At 40.8% G+C, this 24,946-nt stretch overlaps 1 protein-coding gene across 1 annotated transcript in view; it reads right to left on the bottom strand.

Moving 5' to 3' along the window:
- Window positions 1-22: 22 nt before the first annotated feature.
- Window positions 23-24,946, bottom strand: part of LOC139939480 (uncharacterized) — a 57,859-nt gene continuing 32,935 nt past the window's right edge. The window contains exons 29-59 of the mRNA XM_071935434.1: window positions 23,650-23,805; window positions 23,069-23,251; window positions 22,309-22,517; window positions 22,045-22,165; window positions 21,092-21,289; window positions 20,017-20,226; window positions 19,220-19,359; window positions 18,312-18,468; window positions 17,639-17,830; window positions 16,837-17,046; window positions 15,944-16,095; window positions 15,459-15,606; window positions 14,793-14,987; window positions 13,679-13,876; window positions 12,980-13,134; window positions 12,272-12,416; window positions 11,519-11,710; window positions 10,757-10,960; window positions 10,119-10,415; window positions 9,551-9,739; window positions 8,768-8,971; window positions 7,656-7,952; window positions 7,144-7,309; window positions 6,017-6,195; window positions 5,525-5,592; window positions 4,495-4,604; window positions 3,801-3,961; window positions 3,170-3,308; window positions 2,025-2,092; window positions 1,658-1,718; window positions 23-826 (exon numbers count right to left, since the gene is read on the bottom strand). Of these exons, the coding sequence (XP_071791535.1) occupies window positions 649-826; window positions 1,658-1,718; window positions 2,025-2,092; window positions 3,170-3,308; window positions 3,801-3,961; window positions 4,495-4,604; window positions 5,525-5,592; window positions 6,017-6,195; window positions 7,144-7,309; window positions 7,656-7,952; window positions 8,768-8,971; window positions 9,551-9,739; window positions 10,119-10,415; window positions 10,757-10,960; window positions 11,519-11,710; window positions 12,272-12,416; window positions 12,980-13,134; window positions 13,679-13,876; window positions 14,793-14,987; window positions 15,459-15,606; window positions 15,944-16,095; window positions 16,837-17,046; window positions 17,639-17,830; window positions 18,312-18,468; window positions 19,220-19,359; window positions 20,017-20,226; window positions 21,092-21,289; window positions 22,045-22,165; window positions 22,309-22,517; window positions 23,069-23,251; window positions 23,650-23,805 (5,282 nt within the window). The 3' untranslated portion in view covers window positions 23-648. The remainder of the gene's footprint in view (window positions 827-1,657; window positions 1,719-2,024; window positions 2,093-3,169; window positions 3,309-3,800; window positions 3,962-4,494; window positions 4,605-5,524; window positions 5,593-6,016; window positions 6,196-7,143; window positions 7,310-7,655; window positions 7,953-8,767; window positions 8,972-9,550; window positions 9,740-10,118; window positions 10,416-10,756; window positions 10,961-11,518; window positions 11,711-12,271; window positions 12,417-12,979; window positions 13,135-13,678; window positions 13,877-14,792; window positions 14,988-15,458; window positions 15,607-15,943; window positions 16,096-16,836; window positions 17,047-17,638; window positions 17,831-18,311; window positions 18,469-19,219; window positions 19,360-20,016; window positions 20,227-21,091; window positions 21,290-22,044; window positions 22,166-22,308; window positions 22,518-23,068; window positions 23,252-23,649; window positions 23,806-24,946) is intronic.

Genomic DNA, 24,946 nt, shown 5'->3' with positions numbered 1-24,946 from the left:
CATAATGTAAGTATCTTTTTAAAACACATAAAGAATGTTTTAGACTTTCACAACATATTGATATTTAAAGGTTCTTCTCAAAGCACAGTAATGATTGGTTTCTTGGATGAAATATTACAGCAATTATATGTCCGAAATTTATACAAGGATATAAAAACTCATAAAATTAATTGATAAATTTGTATTTCAATTATGTTGTCAATTCAGTGGAAAAGTAATGTATCTCCAATTTGTAAAAAAGGGTTGTATCTCGAAAGGAAATGCTCTGGGCTAAATCATTGTTTTTGGTTTGTGTGTACACACAGGCTACTTTAACAAGATAAACTGCTTTGACAAATTCAAACTCGCGCAAAATATCAGAGCAATTTTAGAACATACAACCTGTTTGCATTAATACAAAGATGAGTTCATTTGAACCCCAAATCTGAGTATATATTTTACTTCTACCAAAGTACGAATACTTTTAGCCATACAAAAAGACTCTGGGTCGCACACTGTCAGGCCTTTAACTTTTTTATCGCAAAATATAAACCCATTGCCAATCAATAACAAATTCTCGATACTCTAAAAACTTTCTATTAAATTGATGTCTTTACATAAAGCTAAAATTTAACTCTCGCAGTGGGCATTGATTCAATTCTCCAAACCCTAGTCCTTCTTAATGGACCTTTTGGCTTTGCTCGATGAAGCGTAGGCTGGTTCATGGGTCATGGTGACCTCATCTGTTACGCGTTCACCGCTGTCTTGGTCCTGGACTTCTCTGTTGGTGTCAAGGCTCATGGCAGCATTGCTGTAAAAGACGTTGTGTGTCACCAGACTGGGGACCCTTTAAGGAAATAATTAAATCAGATTTTAAGTTAATAAGTAAACAATAGTGTGACCCTCTCAAATTCTTAGAGACTACGGCAGTTTGTTCTCTTTATAGTGCACTGTAGTGACACTTTATGTCCTAGTCTCTTACAGAAATAAAAAGGTCACTACAGAGCACCGTAAAACTAAAAGTGGGGGGGGAGTACCATTTCTATGACCGTCCCATCAATAAGTACTTTTATACCACACAATGCAGAGGCAACAATTAAGGAAACCCTGTAAGGAAATTGTAACATCAGATTTTACATTAATAAGAAACAATAATAATGTTAACAGTAGCCTATTGAAAATTTTATAGTGCCCAAAGCCAAGACATCAGTGCACTATACAAAGCAAAGACTAACCGAAACTTACAAAATATATTAACAATAGAAAAATATTAATATATATTTACTTTTGCGGTAACACCATGTGTGTGTATCTCCTTGCCAGGTAGAGTTTGTTCTTAAATAACTGTCTTTCTTTATTCTACTACCGCGGAGTAGATTGTTCGGGTGTTCGGGAGACTTTTCAGTTCTGAAAAGAACTGTCCTGCTTTTTTAACTATTACCGGGCGGATGGTATAGAAAGCTGGCCAGGACTACTACTTTAGCTTATAGGATCGTAATTAACTGTACTACCGCAAAGTCAATTCTTGGGTTTGGTCTCAACGTTTCGACTAGCTTGCTCTAGTCATCGTCAGGAGATTGAAAATATTACCAAGTACAAAAAACAAACTAAATGCTAGATGTATAAATGCAACATTATCGAGCAAACACTTGAGGGAATAATATTTTTTTTGGAATACCTTAAGGTCACAGGTTCATCGTCCCCATCAGCAAAAAGCTCTTCATCATCGGTGACAAAATCTAGGATGGGAGAAAAGCAAAATAATAGCAATAAGCAAAATAAGTAGGATTTGAAACTTTCCATGGTGGAAATACGATATGGAAAAGTTTGCGGTAACACCATGTAATGACTATCTCTAATGAGTTGAGGGTGGTTCTGAAAAGAACGGTTGGTTTCAACTCGACGCTTCGATCAGTATGCTCCGATCGTCTTCTGGAGCAAAATGTTTACATTTACATCCAAAGGAATTTGAATTAATCATAAGTTCACAACAGCTAAAGCACATAAAAAAGCTAAGCAAAACAAAATTATGCTAGTGTACTTACTGCTTTGTGATTCCAATTCAAGATCTTGACTCAATGTATCGGATCCAAAGTCTGTGGATTTTCTCCTTCTGTTCAAAACAAATTTTTATTAATATTATTACAAATTATTTGCAGAATAATGAAAAAGAAAAATGCTTCTCAATGGAATTTTTTTGAACTGAAATAATTTTGATTGATTTTTGTTGTTGAAGAGGAATGATATTAAAGGCAGTGGACACTATTGGTAATTACTCAAAATAATTGTTAGCAAAAAAACTTTCTTGGTGACTAGTAATATGGAGAGCTGTTGATAGTATAAAACATTGTGAGAAACGGCTCCCTGTGAAGTAATGTAGTTTTTGAGAAAGAAAGTAATTTTCCAAGAATTTAATTTCGAGACCTCAAGTTTACAATTTGAGGTCTCGAAATCAAGCATCTGAAAGTACACAACTTCGTGTTACAAGGGTGTTATTTCTTTCATTATTATCTCGCAACTTCGACGACCAAATGAGCTCAAATTTTCACAGGTTTGTTATTTCATGCATATATTGAGATACACCAAGTGAGAAGACTGGTCTTTGACAATTACCAATAGTGTCCAGTGCCTTTAGAGATATCTTAAAGTGAAAGTATACATTTGGTAATCACTTTTAATTTATGGCAATAAAAAACTTTTGGTTAGACGCCTACAACAGTTTTCAACTGTTTTCCATTATCAGTGCCACTATTTATTTGCCTATTGTATAGTTTCTTGTAAAGCGCTGTGGTACCTCGTTTAAGAGCGCTATATAAATGTCTCTTGTTATATTATTATATTATTATTATAACAGAACTTGATAGTATAGAACATTTTGAGATACATTTTACTTGGAAGCAATGTGGTTATGTAAAAAGATAACAGTTTATATGAATCTGAGAAGGGTTACCGCGTAACGCTTCTTAGAACATGGGTGATGACGCAACAGAGCTTTTCGTGAATCTTTCAGAAAAGCACTGGACAAGGGTATTTGAAATGATTGTTTTTTTTTACACAATTCAAATCTATTTCATGACTCGATTTCCTTATTGATTGAAAACATTTCAAATGAAATTCAGCAAACATCACAACTTGCCATTTTCGTTCAAGTAACTGTTTAAAGAAAAAACTATGTGGTTCCTAGACTCACCTTCTCTTCGTCAGATCGTTTCCGATCACACCGAGCAGGAGTAGAACCAAGAACCCAAGAGCTGCCAAGAGAGCAATGACCCACGGCTCCTCCAAGGGGCTGGGCTCGCTCTCACTGCTGATGAAGTCAAACTGGCCATCTAGGGAAAGTAGAGAAATCAATCACCATCAGCTCGGACCCAGTGTTTACTTATTCGTCATCGTTTAAGGAAGAGACACTTTATGGAAAACCCATGCAGCCAAACTTCCATGATTACAAAGTACTATTTTTTAAATGATTGGTTCCAACACTGTTTGTCATTTAAACTTTGACATTTTACAAAGTATGAAAAGAGACCAAGTAACTGGGGGGCTGTACTCCTTTTTTCGTAATTTTGTCATTATCGGTTGTACTATCGGTCGTACTAGTTAGTACAAACAATGACAACATTTTGAAAAAAAAGGAGCACAGCGTCCCAGTTACTGGGTCCAGTATGAAAGCGGCAATATCTTAAATCATGCAAATCTGTTGTAATTTCAATCATTTCTGTTTATTTTTCCCAATAGCAAAAATCAGACTTCAGTAAGAACAATTTCGTGGCTGTTTTAAACAAAACGATGGATTTATCAAATTTCTAAGAGGTTTAACGTACTACTCTGCAAGGCATCCTTCTTGGCGTCCAACATGGCCTGAAGCTGTGCAGAGGTCAGACCGGCTTGCTCCTGGGTCACATCACTGGGGTCACTGACCCAGAAGGTCACTTCCAGACCGTCAGCGGCATCCTGAAGACTGGTGTAGTAGACCTGTCGGAAGCTGTGTCAAAGGTCACAAAAAGACAAACTTGTTTTCACCAAGCATTTAAACCTGATATCATCTATACACAAGTGCAAGAAACGTCGTGTCTGTTTGTATAAGAAAAAACCCAAGGTGCTGGTATAGATCGGGCAGCAATTTTACAGCATTTTTTTCGGTCCGGTGATCATACTAGGGGGGTTCAATTTTTTGTTTTTCCTTTGTATTTCAATATTTTATTTATTTCAGATTTTTTTTTTGAAAAGAGGATGAACGAATGCAAGGTATGAAAGCGCGGCTGATGATTTACGAAAACGTGCCAATGAAAACAACTTTGAATTCGTGCGGCACAAATCACGTGCAGCACCAAAACCTGGTTAGCTCTGAAATCTTGGCTCGCGTTCATCATGTGTGAGGTGGATGGAATTAAATTTATTATAAAAATAAAATAACAAAATAAAAATCCTGGTTATTGGCCTGGCCTCGTGAAAGGCCGCCAAAGATTTCCATTTATTTATTAACTTCGTTTTTGGGGAAGGGAGGGGGGCACTTACCTAAAAATAGCACTTGGTCCAGCTAAACAGTTGTCCAGTTGTTCACTGCAGTAGACATTTAGTTGAGCGGCAACACTGATCGCAAAGTCCGTCTGCATGTTATCGTCAAACTACAAACAAACACAACAACAACAACCGTTATTCTAGTAGCTCTGACAGCTCATCACCGTTTCAACCTCAAGTCTTAATTAAGTCTTTGAGATGAACTCTTGGTCAATTTTTAACTGACTGGGTCTATTCTAAAGTAGTTTGGGTTTGAAGAAAGATTAAGCAGCATGCAGCATCAGAGTCCAGCTTTCTCCAGCCAGAAGACGATCAAAGCATACTTTTTATTTTTATGCAAGTCGCCAGACACACGAGGGCTACCCACTTCAAGGTGTGGGCTACAATTATTTTTTTCCAGAGGCCGTTGCCACCTAGACTGAAACCGGGTTACCCCTTTTACAGTCCATACGGATGTAGGCTTGGGTATCATCAGTCCGAAGCCTAGCCAGTCGAGCAGAAAGCACTACTTCCCCAATTTTACGTAGCAAGTGTCACGACCGGGATTCGAACCCACACTCTGCTGATCAAACACCAGAGCTTGAATTTGGTGCTCTAAACCGCTCGGCCAAGACACGCCACTGATCGAAATGTCGAATTGAACCTAACAGTTCTTTTCAGAACCACCCCAACTCATTAGAGATAGTCATTACATAGTGTTACCACAAACCTTTCCATATCATATTTCCACCATGCAAAGTTTCAAATACTACGAACCAAAATTGCTTGCTGAAATGACAACAGGGTTTATACATTTTTATAGCAATAACAGTTCCATGACTCCATGTTTTCTAAGCCATTCCTCACACATAATTCTCTAAAAGATTCCTTTTGATTTAGTTGAAAAGGCATTATAATCCGAATCGTAATCCTTTTAAAAAGTTTTTCCCAAAAGAATCGTAGCTTTGCGCTCTTGTCTGTTTATATGTCTTTGCTTTTTTCCCCCCTGTCGTTGTTATTGGTTAGAATTACAACTAGAGTAGCTTACCGTGCTAAACTTCTGACCAATCAGTACTATAGACACACTGCCAATATCCTCGCCTGTCAGAGCATTGCCTGAAAAATAAACAATTAGCGCGAAAACGATTAACAAACAATCAGTTTACCCATTACAAACATAATTGCATTGCTGTTCTTCCTATAAAAGGAATTTGTATTATTATTTATTTGTCAATATAAACCACAAAGGAAACTGACCGGGTAGATTGTTCGGGAGACTTCTCAGTTCTGAAAAGAACTGTCCTGCTTTGTTAACCACTACCCAGGCGGTTGGTATAGAAAATTGGCTGGGACTACTACTTTAGCTTATAGGATCTTTATTAACTGCACTACCGCGGAGTGAGTTCTTAAATTTGTCTCAATGTTCCGACTAACTTGCTCTAGTCATCGTTATTATTATTAAATAATAATAATATTGCTGCTTAAAATCTTTGTAAAATTTTGAGATTTACGACACTCATTCTGAACGCTGTGTTTTTACCTTGGGTGGCTCCGTACATCAGTTGGAATCCCGCATTCTCATTTGACTCATCTGAGAAGAAGCGAATCCATGCTTGGCTCGAGTCGATTGTGATGGAATCGGGCAGCACGCTCCCGGTAAAGGTGTACAGGGTGTCGATGTCGGGCTTCGGACCAGCACCGATCATCAAAAAGTCTTGACTGCAAAAACCCAACATAAAAAAAAACATACATTAAGATTATTCATTTCTGGGGAAGCAGCAAACAAGGCATGCATCCGTGTAAGCAAAATTCAGATACAAAGAATCTATGATTGTGCAATTCATAATCATAGATTCTAAAGCGATGTTTGTATGCGAGAGATTGGCTGTTGTCAGCATGGCATTTCTAATATAATAATAATAATAACAATTATGTTAATGACCAGTTTTTATAAAACGGTTTTCACACGTCTCAAAGCGCTTCCAACATTATTACCCCATGGGTCGATTTCACAAAGAGTTAGAACCAGTCCTAACTTGGGACTAGTCCTAGGAGATATACAAAATGCATGGATAGTCCTAAGTTAGGACGAGAAACTGGTCCTAACTCGAGATAAGACTAGTCCTAACTCTTTGTGAAATCCACCCCTGGTCACTAGGCCTAAATTCATTCCTTAAGGTCACACAGGCCCCGATAACGAGAACAAAAACGAAAAACGATAAAAAATGCACACCTCAATTGGTTGATTTGCTCCACGCTTATTCGTTTTCATTCTCGTTATCAGGGCCTGTGTGACCAGCCCTTTATGCTCCCTGGTGGGGAGTATTCAGCCTGTGCAATAAATATGCCCTACTCGGCTAAATCAATCACAAGAACCATCTCTGCCCTCACAGGTGCCCATTAACCCCTGGGTGGAGAGAAGCAATTATAGTTAAGTGTCTAGCTCAAGGACACAAGTGAAACGACCAGGACTTGAACCCACACTCTGCTGAACAGAAGCACAAGAGCTTGAGTTTGTTTCTCTTAACTGCTCGCCCACGACACCAACATCATTGGACTTTGTCCAGTTCCCTTGATGAAAAGATCATCTAAAAATATAAATAAATGAGATCTCTATACTTTAACTGCTGACGACTCTACCCTTCTCAAGCACATGTTTTAACTTACCCTTTCTCGAGGTCCAAGTCAGTGAAGTTGAGCTGCAGGGATGAAGTATCATCCGGTAGGGAGATGGTGTAAATACAATCCTGGTTGGACGAGTATGGTTTGGGGTAGTTAGGAGACGAAATCATACCGCTCTCCATCGTAAACTCAGTCACGCCGCAACCATCAGCTGAATACAGAAAAAAAACAGTTTAAGGGTTTTGGTCTTTTTTGTTTTAGAAAACAAGATGAATTTATGATTATTTTTATCATTGGAAGTGTTAGAGATTTGAAGTTTGGAAAAGAATCATTCATTTGCACGATTTCTTCACAAACAAACAAAAAGGAAAATAGATTAAACAAGTCACATTTATTTGTGTTCAAAAATATGTCAAATAAAAACAAAAAGTAAAAGTAGTAGCAATTTCGACTTTTTAAAAAAATATATCAGAAAAAGATAAAAATACAAAATTTGCAATTATAAAAGGGATTAATGAAAAAATGGTGGTAGACAAAGCTACTGGGAAAAACCTTACTTGTTGGCAGCATAATGCGGACAGATCGTGGTCCCAGGTCAAAGGTCTTATCCTTTGTGATTGCTCCAATGAAGAAAACGTAGACCTGCATTGGATCGAGGTTCTTCAAGAGGACCGAAGTTGTTGCACCGCCCTCTATGAACTTAGTCACGCCAACATCGTTTTCTTCGTAGACAATTCGGTATCCAGTGACCTCACAGTTGAATCGGGATGGACGCCAGTTTAGTTGGATTGAAGTTGTGTCGAGGGCTTGGCCGCGGAAGAAGATTGGGTTCTGATCGTCCTCTGAAGTAAATGCTATCGAGAGAAAAAGTGTTCATAATAATAATAAGTTGTTATTCAGTCACCGTTTCAATGCGCTTTACATTAGTGCACTGGTTCACTGGGCCGATAACATTCCTTTATTCTTTCTAAGCTCCCTGGGGAGTATAGATGGATTGCAGTACGCGTCTTCGATCGCCATCTTTGATGTATTAACAAGGGAAAAGTGGACACGTGTACGCGCTGCACGTGCACTTTTAATACATCAAAGATGGCGGTGGATGACACATATTGCAATCCATCTAGACAACCCTGGGCTGCTATGGCGCTCCAAATGTCTTTTCTAACACAATATAAACCTCCATCCTAGCAGTTACCCATTAGTGAAGAGAAGCAATTATAGTAAAGCATCTTCCTCAAGGCTGGACACAAGTGTCATGACCTGGATTCGAACCCATACCCCAATGACTTACACCACTCCGGGCTCCATTTGAGGTTGCAAAATTGTGCACTGTTCTAAAATTGATAACGGAAGCCCCAGCCTGAGTCGTAGCCAATGCCAAGGCTAGAGATAAGGCCCTAGTTTCTAATCAACAACATATAAACCAAGTATAAGATAAATACTTAAGGAACTTCAAATGCAGTAAAAAAAAAAGCCAAAGGCCCGGTCACATAGGCCTTGATAACACGAACGTAAACGAGAATGATAAAAATGCATGCCTCGATTGGTTGAATGAGCGTGAGCGTGTTCTGCGTGGAGCAATTCAACCAATAGAATGAGTCTCTTTGCGCCGTTATTGTTATCTTGGCCTTTAAAGTTCATCGGGGAAAAAAACAAAAAGGTTACAAACGTTTTGGACTGATTTCGCAAATGTACTGCATTGGTCGTTCACAGTTCCAGTCGTTCCAGAGTCCCGACTGAAGCATCTGACCACAGTCCTGGTTCTCATCCAGATCATTGGGTTGCCCGAACGCCCAGTTAGTCTCCGCCCAGACGCTTGGAGCTTGACAATCTACCCAACGCCAGTTGGCCTCAGTTCCCTGGTCGTAAAGTCCTGTAAAAAAGATAAGATGAGAATGTTTAAAAGCAAAGTGTACATTGGTTTTTTTTAATCTTAAGTATATATAAAGATGTACACACTAAAACTAACATCTATAAGTTTTCTCAAGAAGACGATTAAAAAGTCGAGTTGAAACCAACTGTTCTAGAGATAGTCATTACACGGTGTTACTGCAAACCCTCTTTTGAGATATCGCCAAGAATCCCGAGCAAGTATGTCCAGGCAGGAAGAATAATCCGTTAATGGGAGACTTAGGAAGGCTAGGTGGCAGCAGACTTGCCAGGTAATTGCCACAATTTAAGTAAATCTGAGTATGCGCACATAACCGAGAACAATGGTTATTACCTGGTAAGTCTGCTGCCACCTACAGTCCCGGCCATATCTCGTTCGCCACCCCCTGCCCCCTTTCAATGTTAGTTCTGATTGGCCGTTCCAGTCAACATTGAGCGGAGGACGGAGGGGTGGGGGGAATTATTATTGTCAGGAAATGGTTTTATGTAACCATAGGAATTGGTGGCCCAAGCATTATGGCCGGGGTTATAGCTATCAACAACAATCCACAAATCAACTCACCAATCCACCAGTCTCCACCTAAGGTTCTGTTGACTAGATATCCGTGTTCTTCTTCGGTCTCAACGATGACCAAGTCTCCATCCGTTACATTCTGGCAGTCTTTCCTGGCATCTTCCCACGTCTTCGGCTGTGAACTAAACTTGTAGCAACGATAGTCCGCTGCTGGCTCCCAACCATCCTCACAAAGGTCTAGCAGATCATGATAATCAATCAATCAAAGTCATTTATAGAACGCCAAAATCTAAAATTTTCTCTAAGGCGCTGAGGCACAGATGAATCAATTCAATTCAAATCAATAACGGTTTATTAAAAACATGACTGGCAGTTAAAAACTGAACAGGAATTAAAAATGTCTTAAAAAATTTAAACGTCATAAAACATGAAATGAAAACAAAAAACTATAGCATAAAGAATAGTTAGTAAACCTGCTGAAACAGGTGGGCCAAATATGGAGATCGATCTTTCTGCAAAAGTTGAATTGGCACAACAAAAAGGGAGTGAGAGGTAGACGGATGAAGATGTCTTTGTTTGATCATGATAAGTGGGTAAACATAAATAGATTTCTCACCATCCAGAGACGGCATTTCGATGGTGACTCGAGTTTCGTACGTGAGCAGAACCTCCGAGGTGAACCCGGCGATCGAGAAGGTGATGGGAATACCGTCCGTGAGACCCGAGATGGTGATCTGTGTCGAGTTTCCACCGAGCACTTCCTGGAATGTGGTGATGAGCGGGTTGTTGTAGAGGATGCGATAACCAATCACGTCACACGAGACGAGAGACGGTCTCCAGGTGAGCGTCACGGTGTTGGGATTTACCACGATGCCTCTGAGGCGAGTTGGGTTGGCGTCGTTTGGCTCAAACGCTGAAAAAATAAATTGTCAATCGGTGAGTGATGCTTGAAGCTTTGCATGGCGTGAATGATAAGAATAAACTATAATTAATAGTAAACTTGCAGGTACAACCATGTATTAATTTGTTTTTGAGGGAGTGTTGGCTCTGAAAAGAGCCGGTCTAAATCTTGACGTTTCAAACAGTATACTCCGCTCATCTTCATGAGAAAAACAAAGAAAGAAAAAAAAAGACGAGCAGAGTATACACGCCACAATATATCAGCTTTGGAGCATGAAGAAGTAAAAGCTTCGAGCAAGCAGCAAACACACCAACAACTTAGTAGAAGAAACAAGAGCAATATGAGGTACTTACATTTGACGGTGATTTCACAGATGTATTGCATGGTTCGGTTACACTGCCAGTCGTTGTATTTACCATCGTTCAAGATCTGACCACAGTGCTGGTTGCCGTTCAGGTTATTGGGCTGATTCTCACCCCAGTTGGACACGGTCCAGGGAGTCGGTTCAGAACAGTCGGTCCATCGCCAGTCGCCCTCGACTGATAGATCGTAGAAACCTAAAAAAGGGATGGAAAAAACAAATTTAAATTCAACCCAAAGCAACATTTAGTCAATAGGTTATGAATGTAGAAGCACACTCACCAAAACGGGGCTTATCAAGGAACAGCTAACAAAATAAAACAAAACAGCAGCTTTACAGCTTTACAAGTTGAGTAAACAAAATAAACAAAATAACACCTACAACAAGTAACAACAGTGTGTCTTTACGTGTACATCGACGACTAGCAACATCAGTAGAGATGATCCGAGACAGTTAAAGGGAAAGTCAACATTTGGTAATCACAAGCTTTTAAAAATAGACATGTCAGACTTTTTAATCACAATTTTTCTGAATTTACCAACGGCAACAAAAACTGAAATCAGGCTAAAATAGAAAGATTATCATGCCTGCTTGGAGTGGCCATACAGCCTTATGAGTTGGGCTAAACCACATAAAAATTAATAAAACAAAACCAGAGCCGGTGTGATCTACATTTTGAAACACAGTTCATCTCAGAGCCAGAGGTGAGCTCGGGATTCGAACCTGCAACCCTGTGATTGGTGAGTATACTTACCGATCCACCAATCACCTCCCTGAGCTCTCTCTTGGATGTACAGGTTCTCTTCCTGGGAGTCGATAATCACGAGATCACCGTCTGCTTCCTGTCGGCAGAAGGCCCTCGCGTCAAACCAATTCTCAAGAGCAGCGGCAAACTTGTAGCATTTGTCACCGAAGCCCAACTCCCAACCGTCCTCTGGGCAGGGGACTTTAAAAGAAATGAGAAGAGAGCAGAGTTAACTGTTAAGTAAATCACAGATGTCAGAGAGGTTTCGCAAGCGTGCGGATACAGATACAGATACAGATACGGATATGAAAACTGTATCCTTTCACGTCAGCCGCGTGTTGGATTTTGTTTCGCAAAATATAGGTATGTGTCATCATGAGTGTTTTCCGACAAGCATGAGTAAAAGAGACTCTGTGTTTTATACAATGCATTTTCTCATCGTTTTGCTTGCAAATGACTAAAAAGAATTCTAGCTGTATCAAGCGCGATACCAGTGAAAGCAATTCCGTGGGAAATGTTTTAGATCTGAAACAAAACAACAACTAAAAGTCTGCAAAACAGTATCCGTTTTTCTTCGACCTGTATGAGCTCCTGTTTCCGTAATATTTTTCAATTGGCAGATAGATTACATGGAAAACATGGAACCCTGTCTGATGGCCCACCATTGTAGCATGCTAAAATGGATGGGGGAGGGGGTTCACTGTTGCAACACAGCTAAATATTTCTGAGGTTCGTAACACAAAATAATTAGAGTCAACTTACAGAAAACCTCTTGGGTGATTTCAGTCGTTAAAGCAGCAACCTCGCGGTCGGTAAACTCGGTGTAGGCCAACAGCTTAAAGGAGTACTCTGTCTCCGGGAGAAGTCCAGTTATGTTAACAATGTTGGTGTCAGATCCAGGAACAATCTAAGTTTAATAAAAAATAAACGATTCATAAATACTTTGGACAATTAATCCACTCTTGATTGGCTGAGAGTAGATCACATGGCCATGTTTAAAGGAATACGATGCCTTGGATCGGTTGAGTTGGTCTATAAAAAGCGTTTGTAACCGTTTGTTATCAATTGCATGGGTAGAATGATGTTGTAAAAGTAGAATACATTAATCAACACAAACCTGCCTCAAAATTGCGTGAAATTCCTTTTACTCTGCAAACTAACACGGTCGGCCACTTATTGGAGTCAAAAATTTGATTCCAATAACTTGATTGCATGAGGCAAAACCTCATACAAAAAATATAACTAAATAAACAGACAAGTAAGTAACTATCCATGAAAAAAAGAGGAAAAGAGAAATCCGGGCAAGACAACAAAGAGGAAAAGATAATATTCCTTTATTTTTACCCACAGAAATTGAAGAAAAAAAGTGGAAAATCAAAACCCCAAAAAGATGAAATCAGCGGAAAAGAGGAAGTCTCAAGTGCCAGAATAAATTATTAAATAAATAAAACAAATAAAACAAGAACAAACCTGAACGGATTCTTGACCTGAAGCCTCGCTGTAGATGACCTTGTATCCCTTGATGTCACAGTTGTAATCAGAGACTGTCCACCTGAGCAGTACGGAGTCGGAACTGGTCGACACACCATCAAAATTAGTCGGGTCCACATCATTTGGGAAGAAATCTAGATTAAATAAAAATGAGAAAAGTCAATTGAGGAGTCCAAATAGGGTTTGGGTACGACACAAAACACAATAACCACAGATTTACATTAAACTTACAAGGCTTGAAGATAATGATGATAGAAAGCTTCTCTTAAAATATTACCCACTGAGGTGCTGTAGTTTTTGAGATATGAGTTCAGTAAAACAATGTCCCCAAAATTGCCTCAGGAGACAATTCTTTAAGCATGTACAAAGTTTTTACATTGCTCTGTTTTGTTTTTTTAAAGTTTTTTTCCTCAAAAACTTGACAACCAATGTAGCCTAAACCACTGCAGGTGAACTATATTGCAATTAAATCTTCATTCACAGTGAGTAGGGATTCATGTCATGGCAAAAAACTTGATCTACAAAAGGTATCAAAACCGAAGAGGCCAAAATTACAATGATTACAGTGCTAACAACCAAAATTAATATTCTTTATCCCCCCGATGAAATTTTAACATCTATCAAAACTTGGTTTGTTTGAAGGATTTTTCTTATAGAAAAAAAACATTTCTGGCTTACCTTTTCGAGTGATTTCGCAGACGTACATCCTCATGGCGCCACATTCCAAGTCATTAATCTTGCTGGTCTCGGTGAGCTCACCGCAGTTCTGTGTGCCGTTGATATCGTCAGGTTGTCCAACATCCCACTCGACAACACCCTGGGGAACAGAGCAGTCGACCCAACGCCAATCTCCTTCCTCAGCGGTATCGAAGAAACCTAGCGAGTCCAAACCAAAAATACATTCGTTACTAGAACTGACTGGGATGGATGTAATAGGAAAACTATCTTGGTAGGGTTTCACGGCCGAGTGGTTTAAAGCATCAAATTCAAGTTCTGGTAGTTAAGTCATCGGAGTGTGGGTTCGAATTCTGGTCATGACATTTGTGTCCTTGAGTAAGTCCAGTATTAGAAAAAGGAATTAATTGGGGATAACAGGTGTGAGTTGCCGGACGAAAAGGATGTGTTATTTAAGCCTCTTTCTTAAAAGGAGATTTCCCGTAATGAGTTGTTGTACTCTCTCAAAACAACTCTAAAGGCCTGGTCCTACTGCAGCGATAACGAGAACGATTACGATAACGACACAAAGAGAACGCATTCTATCGGTTGAATGAGCGTGTGCGTATTCTGCGTGGAGCAATTCAACCAATACAATGCGTTCTCTTTGCGTCGTGATGGTTATCGTTTTCGTTATCGCTGCAGTGCGACTCGGCCTTTACCCCAAAAGATTGATGAAGGTTTCATCCCTAAATATAAATTTTTAAAATGATAGCAAAATTGTTGCTACCTACCAATTCACCAGGCAGGTAATCTGCATTGGGCAGTTAGCAGCCCTACTGGTTTGTGCATGATTCAATAGACCGACCCATTAAGCTCCGCCCCGTTGCGTATTGGTCATTCACGACCCATTGCGCCTCCAAAAGTCCGACAAAATAAAGTCTGACATGCGTGCGCATATGCTTGACGCGCCATCAAAGTTGTGCAGAATGGCATTGGAGAGGATCACATGTTCTTGCTCACATGTGCGCCGTGGGCGCAGCCTAATGGATCGATCTATTTAGTCCACTGTTTGAAAAAAGGAAATACATAAGGATAACAGGTGTGAGTTGCCATGCAGAAAAGATGTGCTACATACCAATCCACCAGGATCCTGAGATGTTCTGCTTCACCCCACTGATGTAATCCAGCTCAGCCTGGCTATTAATAATCAATAGATCGCCATCTTCGGTTGCTTGGCAATCCATTCTGGCATCATTCCAAGACTGCATTCCGGCGACAAACTTGTAGCATCCGTAGTCGTACCCCTCAACGTATCCCGGGGGGCAAAGCTCTGAAAATAATGAGAAAGGATGGAGAGCGACTTAAAGGCAGTGGACACTATTGGTAAATACTCAAAATAATTACTAGCACAAAACCTTATTTGGGAATGAGTAATGGGGAGAGGTTGGTAGTTTAAAACATTGTGAGAAACGGCTCCCTCTGAAGTGCCGTAGTTTTCGAGAAAGAAGTAATTTACCACAAATTTGATTAAGCAAGACACTTAACCATTGCTTTGTTTATAGGATGGGACAGAACCAAGTGCACTTATTGAAAAGAGAAGGGGTTTGCCCCGGTGTTTCCTGGTTTGATTGGCAGCATAGTGCGCTACAGCGCCTTGTAAAACATTACATGGTGCTATAAAAGGAGTAGGTCTCATAACTCAAACGTAGTCCCACATACCTTGCAGGAAAATACTGAATTTTAAAGCGCCTTAAGCGTCATTGAGTGACGGATATGCACACTATTATTTTTATTAGCGTACCTCCATCAAGAGTGACCACATTTGTGAAGGAAGAGGGCGCCACATCCCCGAGAGAGGAGATCGCAGAGACGGTGATTGTGTAGTTCTTGTTAGGTACGAGTCCTTCAAGCACGGCGCGATTGGTTAACGCTTCATCCACGCGCAATTCCTGGAAAAGAAACACACACACAGGGTTCAATCAAATCATAAGACAAGATTCTGAGGTTTATCATAAATGAAATATTATGTAAGTTACATCTATATTTATTTGGAGTAGACCCAGAGAAATTTCTCACTCAAATAATAAAAGACTTCAGGCCTGAAGCCTTTTATTAGGCAACGAGGGTGGTTTTTCTTTCATTTTGATTTTTGCAACTTCCATGATCAATCAAGCTCAAATTTTCACAGATGTTTGGATACACCTAAAGGGCCTAGATTATTGAATGCCAACTTAGGATCAAAGAAGCTTGCTTTCTACCACAAGTAATATAAAAATTTACACTCACTTTTGGTGTCTCATTGTCAAATGAATACTGGATGGAGTAGCCAAGAACGTCGCAAGTGTAGCGCAAACTTAGGGTCCAAGTAATGGAGACTCTTGTGGGTGTTAGAGACACAGCAGCCAGATCAATAGGATTCTGATCAATATCATCGTAATCTAAAGATGAAATATAGAGAAGGTTATTTTTTACTTCATGGACGGTTGAGATGTACAAAGAAGTGGCCAGCAGCAAGTCTTGGAATACACCGATCCAGTAGGCTCCACCCACGACGCTCGTGTGAGCAAGAACACGTTGGGCTCTCCGATGCTTTCTGCACAACTCTGCCATGCGGGCCAAGATACGTGCACGCATGTCAGACCTTATTTGTCGAACCTTCGTTGCGTTGTGATTGGTCAATATGCAATGGGGCTGAGCTTAGTGGATCGGTCTATTGATTAGCCCTTCCCATAACCCTAACCTTGCAAGCCAAGCTTTGACCAGAATGTCCAAATGACTGCAAAATGGTACGACCATATTCCGGAGAAAGAGACCGACCAGGTCTCTGGGACTTTACCATTCAGACTGATCGTGGTGTAAATCAGGAATGTCCGGATGTTGTAGTCTTAGATAAGGCAAAGAAGATGTGTCATCTCATTGACATAGCTGTGCCGGGAGATATAAGGGTAGCTTTGAAAGACAAAGTAAAAGACCTGGTCGGGGAACTTTGACAAATTTGGCTACTGAAAATGAAAGGAGTCCCTGTGGTGGTTGGAGCACTTGGCACAATTCCAAAAGCACTGGGGAAACATCTATATGAAATTGGGACAACTGTTTTGCTGTTCGATCATTCAAAAAAAAGTAAGACTAATTAAAAAACAAGAACTTTGAAAAACAAGAAGACTGATTGGTCAACCTACTTTTGGTGTAGATCTCACAGACGTAACCGTTAGTAACTGGTCCGTTACACGCCCTGTCATTCCACAGAAGGTCAGGGGTCATCTCGGCACAGTCCTGGTTGCCGATGACGTCATCCGGTTGGTCTACGGCCCAGTTAACTGCCTGCCAAGCATTAGGGAGTTCACAGTCTGACCAGCGCCAATCTCCCTCAATACCCTTGTCATAGTAACCTAAGAATAAAAAATAAAAACTTGTTGTGTAAAATAATAATACATGATTTGAGGCATTGAGGCAAACAAAATGAAAGAAAACAGACACAACAAAATTAGTCCTTAAAAACCTGTGACATAAGATGAGTTTTGAGAAGAGATTTGAATGTGGCGGTACATAGACAAGATCTAAGATTAAGTGGTAGAGAGTTCCAGATGCGTGTTTCTTTATTTAATGTTGTTCATAAAAAGGTTCTTAACCACAAAAGCAGTTTTTCTTGGTGGAGGGGGTGGGGGTAAGAGTAAACCTATGGTCTAGTAGTTAGACTATAGGACTTACAATAACAACGTTGTGGGTTCGAATCATACAGAACTAACTGCTGATTTAACGATGACTACAATAATTTGAGGAGGTAGTGTGGACTGTGAAAGGGTAACCCTGTTCCAGCCCCAGGAATAGGTGGCAACTTGCCTCTTGTGGAAGATGATTTGTGTCCGAGCCCAAATCAGTCAAGTGTAGCCCTCACCTTGAAGTGGCTGTCCATGGCCTTGTGATGTTAGGCAATTTAAAACAAATACCCCGCAGGAATTTTTATTTTACGATTCCACTCACCAATCCACACGGTTTCTCCAGGAACGGTGTCGTTGATAAAAGTCAACTCAGCATACGTGTTGATATCTATCAAATCACCATTCTCCACTGACCGGCAGTCAGCGCGTGCCTCATCCCAAGTGGCGGGCGTGCTGACAAACTTGTAGCACTCGTAGTCGAATCCTATAGAAAAGCCTAGCGGACAAAATTCATCTGTGACGGAAAAAAAACAGAGTTATAACCAGGAATGAAATATCAGCATAATGGAATCAAAGGGTTTGGGTATTTTTTGTACGACACAAATTACAAATGTCCACAGATTTACATTAAATGTACAGGGTTTAAAGACAACGATGGTAGAAAGCTTCCCATAAAATATTATTTGTCGTGGATAGTTTTTGAGAGATGAATAAAAGAATTTCACAAAACTCAGTGAGGAGAATTGTTAGCATGTACAACGTTTCTTTGGACATGCCATGTGTTTCGGATGATTCGGAAATAATCCAGGGGTCGAGAAGAAAAGGTCGTCCAGCAACATCATGGATGAACGACATTAAAAATTGGACTACACAGGGTATGGCAGCTGCGTCAAGATCAGCAGCGGATCGAGATGTTGGTGTAGACTTGTAATGTCAACTGCAGCGCAGTTTGCACCACCGGACTGAAGAGAGAGAGAAATAGTTTTGAGACTTACTGTCAAATTGGAGCGTTCTGATCTCCACTGGATCGATGAAGGGAAGCTGTCCTGAAGTGAACGTCAGTGTTGAGATGGTAAACGTATAACTGGTATCCCGCTGGAGATTATCCAGGATCAGTTCGAAGCTATTCACATTGGTGATGGTTATATCCGTCTGCGGATAATAATAACAAGTTCTTATAAATAATAACAATAATAATCGTTTTTTAAATCAGGCTTTTTACACCTTCAAAGCGCTTCCAACATCATTACCCCTGGTCACTGGGCAATGTTATGCAGTATACAGCCTGTGCAACAAATGTGCGCTACTAAGCTAAATCATTGACACATGTACCCATTTACCCTTGGGTGGAGAGAAGCAATTATAGTTAAGTGTCTTGCTCCGGGACACAAGTGTCACGACTCCTGAACCCACACTCTGCTCAACAGAAACACAAGAGCTCGAGTTCGGTGCTCTTATCTGCTCGGCCACGACACCCCAACAAGTGCATTTTACAATAACCGTATCAATGTCCTGTTAATTGGGCTAATAAAATTCCTATAATCTGTCTCAGCTCCCTCCAGAGTATATAGCCCTGAGCTGCCTTGGCGCTCTCAAGGCTTTTTCATACACAATATCAACCTCTACACTCGCAGGTACTCTTTTATACCTCTGGGCAAAGAGAAGCAATATTATAGTAAAGTGTCTTGCTCAAGGACCCAAGTGTCACGACCAGGATTCAAACCCACACTCCGATACCTTATCCCCCAGAACTTGAGTTTGGTGCTCCTAACCACTCAGCCATGACAGAGTTTACTCGTTTTGCATCACATAAATTTGGTCCACATACGCCCTCACGCGGTCAAAAATACGGCAAATTCGCTGTCCTTACACAACCAATATCGGTTATACGTGAACTCCTTACCCTAGCACCGTTGCTATCCTCATACTGGATGAAGTAGCTGAGGGCATCACAACGTTGCGGACTCAGACCCCATTGAAGAATGATTCCGGTTGAGGAGAAGCTAAAACCGGATATGTTTCTTGGATTGGCGTCGAAAAGCTCTGAAAGATTAGGATTCAAAATGATTAGTTTTGTTTGTTTGTTTGTTTGTTTGTTTGTTTGTTTATTTCCAAATATCACAATATATAATCTTAAAACATACAAGCATTAGGTACAATGGATGATAAGTGCAGGGCACCAGGAAAAAAGGCTTATACAGGGCCAGGGGCCAATTTCAAAAAGGGTTAGGATAAGTCCTAACTAAAAGCTAGTCCTAGGAGATATTAAAAACTTAAGGCTAGTCCTAAGTTAAAACGATTAACTCATCCTAACTTGAGATAATACTAGTCTTAACTCTTTGTTAAACCCACCCCTGGTGCTTTTAGTTTATAACAGCTTACACAGCTAGCGCAGAAATTTAAACCCTGCACAGTAAGCAGAGAATAATGGGTGCGTTTGTTAGCTTCCCTGGGTCGACCCCGGTCTGCCCCGGTACGTTCGAATAGCTTTGACGTCATTCCAGGGGCTCACCCGGGTCAGCCCCCAGTGCCCTGCTTGTGGAGAGGGTCACTTGGGGGTGACCTGAGGTGCATGCCGTCACCACGAGAGGGTGAGTGTGATCGTTCGATTAGCTCTTGTCAGGGGCTCACCCGAGTGAGCACTGCGGGGTCGACCCAGGGAAGCTAAGTAGAGCAATGAAATTGGGAGCCTTAACTTACTAGGAGCTCCTATTTCACAGATGTAGCTTCTTGGGGTCTCGCAAGTGATGGCTTCGTAGCGACCGGAAGAATCCAGAATGACGGCACAATCTTCATCTCCGTCGATCGAGTCTGGTCCCTCAGGATTCTCCCAGTTCAGATTACCAAATGAATTGGGAGCCAGACAGTCAACCCACCTCCAGATACCCTCAGTGGAGCGGTCATAGAAACCTGAAAGAGACAAGAATACACCCCCGCAAAAAATCAAAAACAAAGGCAAACATGCAGTCATTTATTGACCAAGAGTTTCTTTTACCAAGAAAAAAAGGTTGGGAGAATGGGGTCTAGATATAGAGCCCTGTATTTAAGTTAATAGAACTTCCACCCCCTAAAATTTGAAGAGCCTGTTCACTAACCCCCACCCCCCCCCCCCCCCCCCCCCACTGAGTTATGAAAGACATGTTAAAGGTATACGTTGCTTTGGATCTGTCGCGTTAGTCTTTAAAAAGCATTTGAAACCATTTATTAAGAAATGCAAATGGTTTAAAGTAGAATATAATGATCTAAACAAACAAGCCTCGACAACGCACGGTTTTCCTTTTACGTCGCGAAGAAACACGAGCGGCCATTTTGTGAATGGTCGACCGTGTTAGTTTGTGACATAAAGGGAAACCGTGCAATTTGGAGTCATACTTGAGTGGATAGTTATATTCTACTTTAAAAACATTTTTCTAACCATATATATGCATTTCATAACAAATGGTTTGAACGCTTTTCAAAGACCAACTCGTCTGATCCAAGGTAACATGTTCCTTTAACCAAACAGGGCCCAATTTCAAAGCGCTGCTAAGCAAACAAAATTGCTTAGCATGAAATTTCTCCCTTGATAAAAACAGGATTACCAACCAAATTTCCATGTGATTTTCAGGACAAGCAAACAGCAGCTGAGTACCAGTAACAAGCAACATGCAACTAATGGAAATTTTGTTGGTAATCCTGTTTTTATCAACAATGAAATTTCATGCTAAGCAAATTTTTGTGCTTAGCAGCTCTACGAAATTGGGCCCAGGTGATAAGTGGTAGATAGACAACCTACCTAACCACCAATCTAATCCACCGGTTATCTGAGCAATCCCTCGGTTCTCTAAGGCGTTCTCAATCACAATCAGATCCCCATCAACGGTAGACTGGCAATCCTTTCTAGCTTCAACCCACGATTTGGCGTCAGTAGAGAAGCGGTAACAGGTGAAACCATCGCCAACTTGGAAAGCTGTGTACCCAGCGGGACAATAGTCTGCAAAAGAAAAAAAACCAAGGTTTTAAATGATTTTCCCGAAGCAATTATTGTATACTCAAGTTTAACTTAAATGCACTGACGCGTTTGGTAATGGGAAACTTTAGACTATCTGCCAATCACCAAGAGAGGGCGCTCTTCACCAGGTAATGTCAACAACTTAGGAATAGGAGAAGCATGAGTAACGGTCACTGACAGCAAATACCTTGTGTTTTGTGTGTTTTTGATTTTGTATTTTAGATTTAGCCAAACTGTATTTTGTTTTTCATAACACATTGCCAGCATAAACCAAACTGTTCTGGAACACGACGTACTGGACACGAGTTCCCCAAGGATAACAAGCGTCGTGCATGAGTTTTGGGGAGTGTTTCTTCTTAGTCTTATTCTTAGTTCTATCTAGGGTAATTAGCAAAAATTCCAAAATGCTGACCTACCAAAACTTGAGAAGAAATCTGAAGTTTAGCTGTATGACAATGTATCTGATTTAATTTTCAAGAGGCTGAGAGACTTCTAAATATTTTTTGAGTATTTTTGAATTTTTAGCATTTACCATTGTTTGCTATAGGAGTTGTGCACCCTTACCTGGTAGGTCTGCTGCCCTCTAGTGGCAGAGCTTTCAAAAAGTCTCCCATTGTCAAAGATCAGTATTCTCACTTGGTGTATCTCAATATATAATTACAAATAGTGTTCAGTGCCTTTAATGAAAAAAGGTTAAGGCTAGTCAGCTATGAAGAGGCTGAAGAAAAAATTCTTACATATTTCTTCAAAAGTCAAAGCAAATCCATTGGAAACGCCAGAAGAGTCAGTCTGGAATCTGATTGTGATCTCACTGGCTTCACTGATGATAACATCGGGGAGGTCAGAACCAGACAGAGACTTTGAAAAGCAAACATAAAAAGTCAGTGGTTAGTAATAATAATAATAGGTTCTTTAGCTGATTAGCCCAAAAAAAAAACTTTGATTTTTTAAACAATTCAAAAGATTTATTTAAGAGTTAAAAATATTTGTTTTGTTCTTACCACAGTTCCATCCTCCATGACTCCTTCAATGATAAGCTGATCATAGCCAGACTCCAGATTGAAGCCTTCAAACGTCAGCCTGACATTAAACAGGTCTCCTACACGGATTGTCCACGAACAGTCCAGGTTGTTTGCGTAGGAGTTGGGGTAATTCGGGGACTCAATTCTCCCTGAAGTGGTGTTTTCAATGACCGTATCTCCACAGCTATCTGTGAGGTAGAAGACACAAGAAACGATGTAATGAAAGTGTTTTTGATAAACTCATCTCTACAGCTACCCTTACTAGATGGGTGTGAAGTCCTGCGAGTTGTGAAAGGGTAAACCCAAGGATTAGGTGGCAACGTGCCCCTGGTGACAGTGACGTGTAGCCCTCCACCTAAAGTGGCCATTCGCCACATGTGATGTTAGGTGATCTCTCATAAATAATAACAATATAATGCACATGCAAAAATCAGTGCTTGAAAGGGTCCTGGAAGGGACCTGGAAGGGTCCTGGAAGGGACCTGTAAGGGTCCTGAAAGGGACCTGGAAGATACCTGGAAGGCTCCTGGAAGGGGTCTGGAAGGGTCCTGAAAGGGACCTGGAAGGGACCTGGAAGGGACCTGGAAGGGTCCTAAAAGGGACCTGGAAGATACCTGGAAGGGTCCTGGAAGGGGTCTGAAAGGGGTCTGAAAGGGTCCTGGAAGGGTCCCAGAAGGGTCCTGGAAGGGTTCTGGAAGGGTTCTAGAACTAGTGGCGACTGATCAGATAAATCAACTTACCATCGAGGAAGATAATCTGGAAGCCAGCGTTACTGCCGCTGCCGTCACTGGTAAATGTCATCCACAGATCGGCGGAGTCACCACTGAACGGTTGAAGCTGAGAACCGGTGGCATGGATGAAACGCGAGGACAAATTAGCCGGAAGGTTACCGACACCAACATCCACGTAGTCATAACCATCCTCTGAGATAAAAATACAAAAGGGGATTAGAGATGGTCGGACAAACAGGAGTTGAAGTTCGTGGCCGAGCGGATAAGAGCACCAAACTAAAGCACTGGTGTTTCCGTTCAGCAGAGTGTGGGTTTGTGGTACTTGTGTCCTAAAAGCAAAACACTTAACCACTACTGCTTGGTGCTTTGGATATAACGTAAACCTGTAGGTCCTGTGTGTTGTGTAACGCACATAAAAGAACCCAGTGCAAGAGAAGGGGTTCACCCAGGTTTTCATGGTCTGAATCATATTTTCAATGTAGCTCCACAGACACTTCTCTCTTCTTTGTTTCTTTCTTGTTTATTTATTGTGCATTTTGAAGAGCCTCATATAAAAGCCCAATTATTATATCATTATCTAGAAGACTCACCAATGTCAAAACTGATGATATCAGCGCGTAGAGATCGTCTGGATTCACCAACGATAGTCCAGAAGCAGTAGGTATTATCGTCATAACTCGCAGGGAAATTTAATGATGACACTGTAATGTTTCCCTTGGTTGGTACAGTTAACGTCAACTCACAATCTGTAGCCAAAAAAAAGAGCAAGATCCAAACAGTGCTTATGAAAATTGTCATATTAGGTGCATTCGATTATCTACCCTGGGTCGTTCCCGGTCTGCCCCTGGTCCAGTCGAATAGCTTTGACGTCATTCCAGGGGCTCACCTCGGTCAGCCCCAAGTGCCCTGCTTGTGGAACGGGTCACTTGGGGCTGGCCCGAGGTGCATGACCTCACCACAAGAGGGTGAGTGATCGTTCGATTACCTCTTGTCAGGGGCTCACCCGAGAGAGCACAGCGGGGTTGACACAGGGGAAGCTAATCGAACGCACCCTATATATATTTCAGAAAATAGAATTCGCTGTTGCAAACAACTTACAACCGAATGGACCAATGGTATAAATGCAAAAAATAGTTAATGGCCTGACGATTCGACCCTAGCAGAGTCTTTCTCGAAGCCTCTTTATTTGATGCATATAATGTGAAGATACACCAAGTGAAAATACTGGCCTTTGACAATTACATGCACCAAAGGTGTCCACTGCCTTTAAAGAATGATTTCAAATATTATTTTACCGTTTGCATTTTGAAGTGCAATTGAGAATCCTCTGTCTACGATTGAGCCATCGGTCGTGAACGTAATCCACGCTGTATCCACTCCCAATACGATGTTATCAGGTTGGCTGGGACCAGACAGGGTAGTGTAGACAGATGACTGATCGGTCGGATCCAGACCGGAACCCACCACTAGATTATCATACCTGCAAAGAGATATCAATGATTTAAGTACAAACAATTGTAGTAATAATAATAATAATAATATTTATTATTTAAACAAAACCTTCCATGTCACAGACATCACAAAGCGTTTACAATTAAAACCAATAAAAATACAGACAATTTTGTAAACACAGAAGAAATAATAGTTACAACCGAAAAAAACAGCAATGTTAAAACAATAATCAACAATTATGTTATGAAAAGTAATTCTTAAAAAGGTTTTCCAGATAAGATTTAAAAATGTCATATGTATTGGCAGACTGGATTGCTGCTGGCAGCCTGTTCCACAAACGAGGCGCATATATTGAGAATGACAATCACCATAATGGGCGCGTTCGATTAGCTTCCCTGGATTGACACCAGGGTGCTCACTCGGGTGAGCCCACTA

The sequence above is a fragment of the Asterias amurensis genome, chromosome 7 (assembly GCF_032118995.1).
Source record: "Asterias amurensis chromosome 7, ASM3211899v1".
In the NCBI taxonomy this organism is placed as follows: Eukaryota; Metazoa; Echinodermata; class Asteroidea; order Forcipulatida; family Asteriidae; genus Asterias; species Asterias amurensis.
The sequence above is the reverse complement of the archived record's forward strand: the minus strand, read 5'-3'. Positions and strand labels throughout refer to the sequence as shown.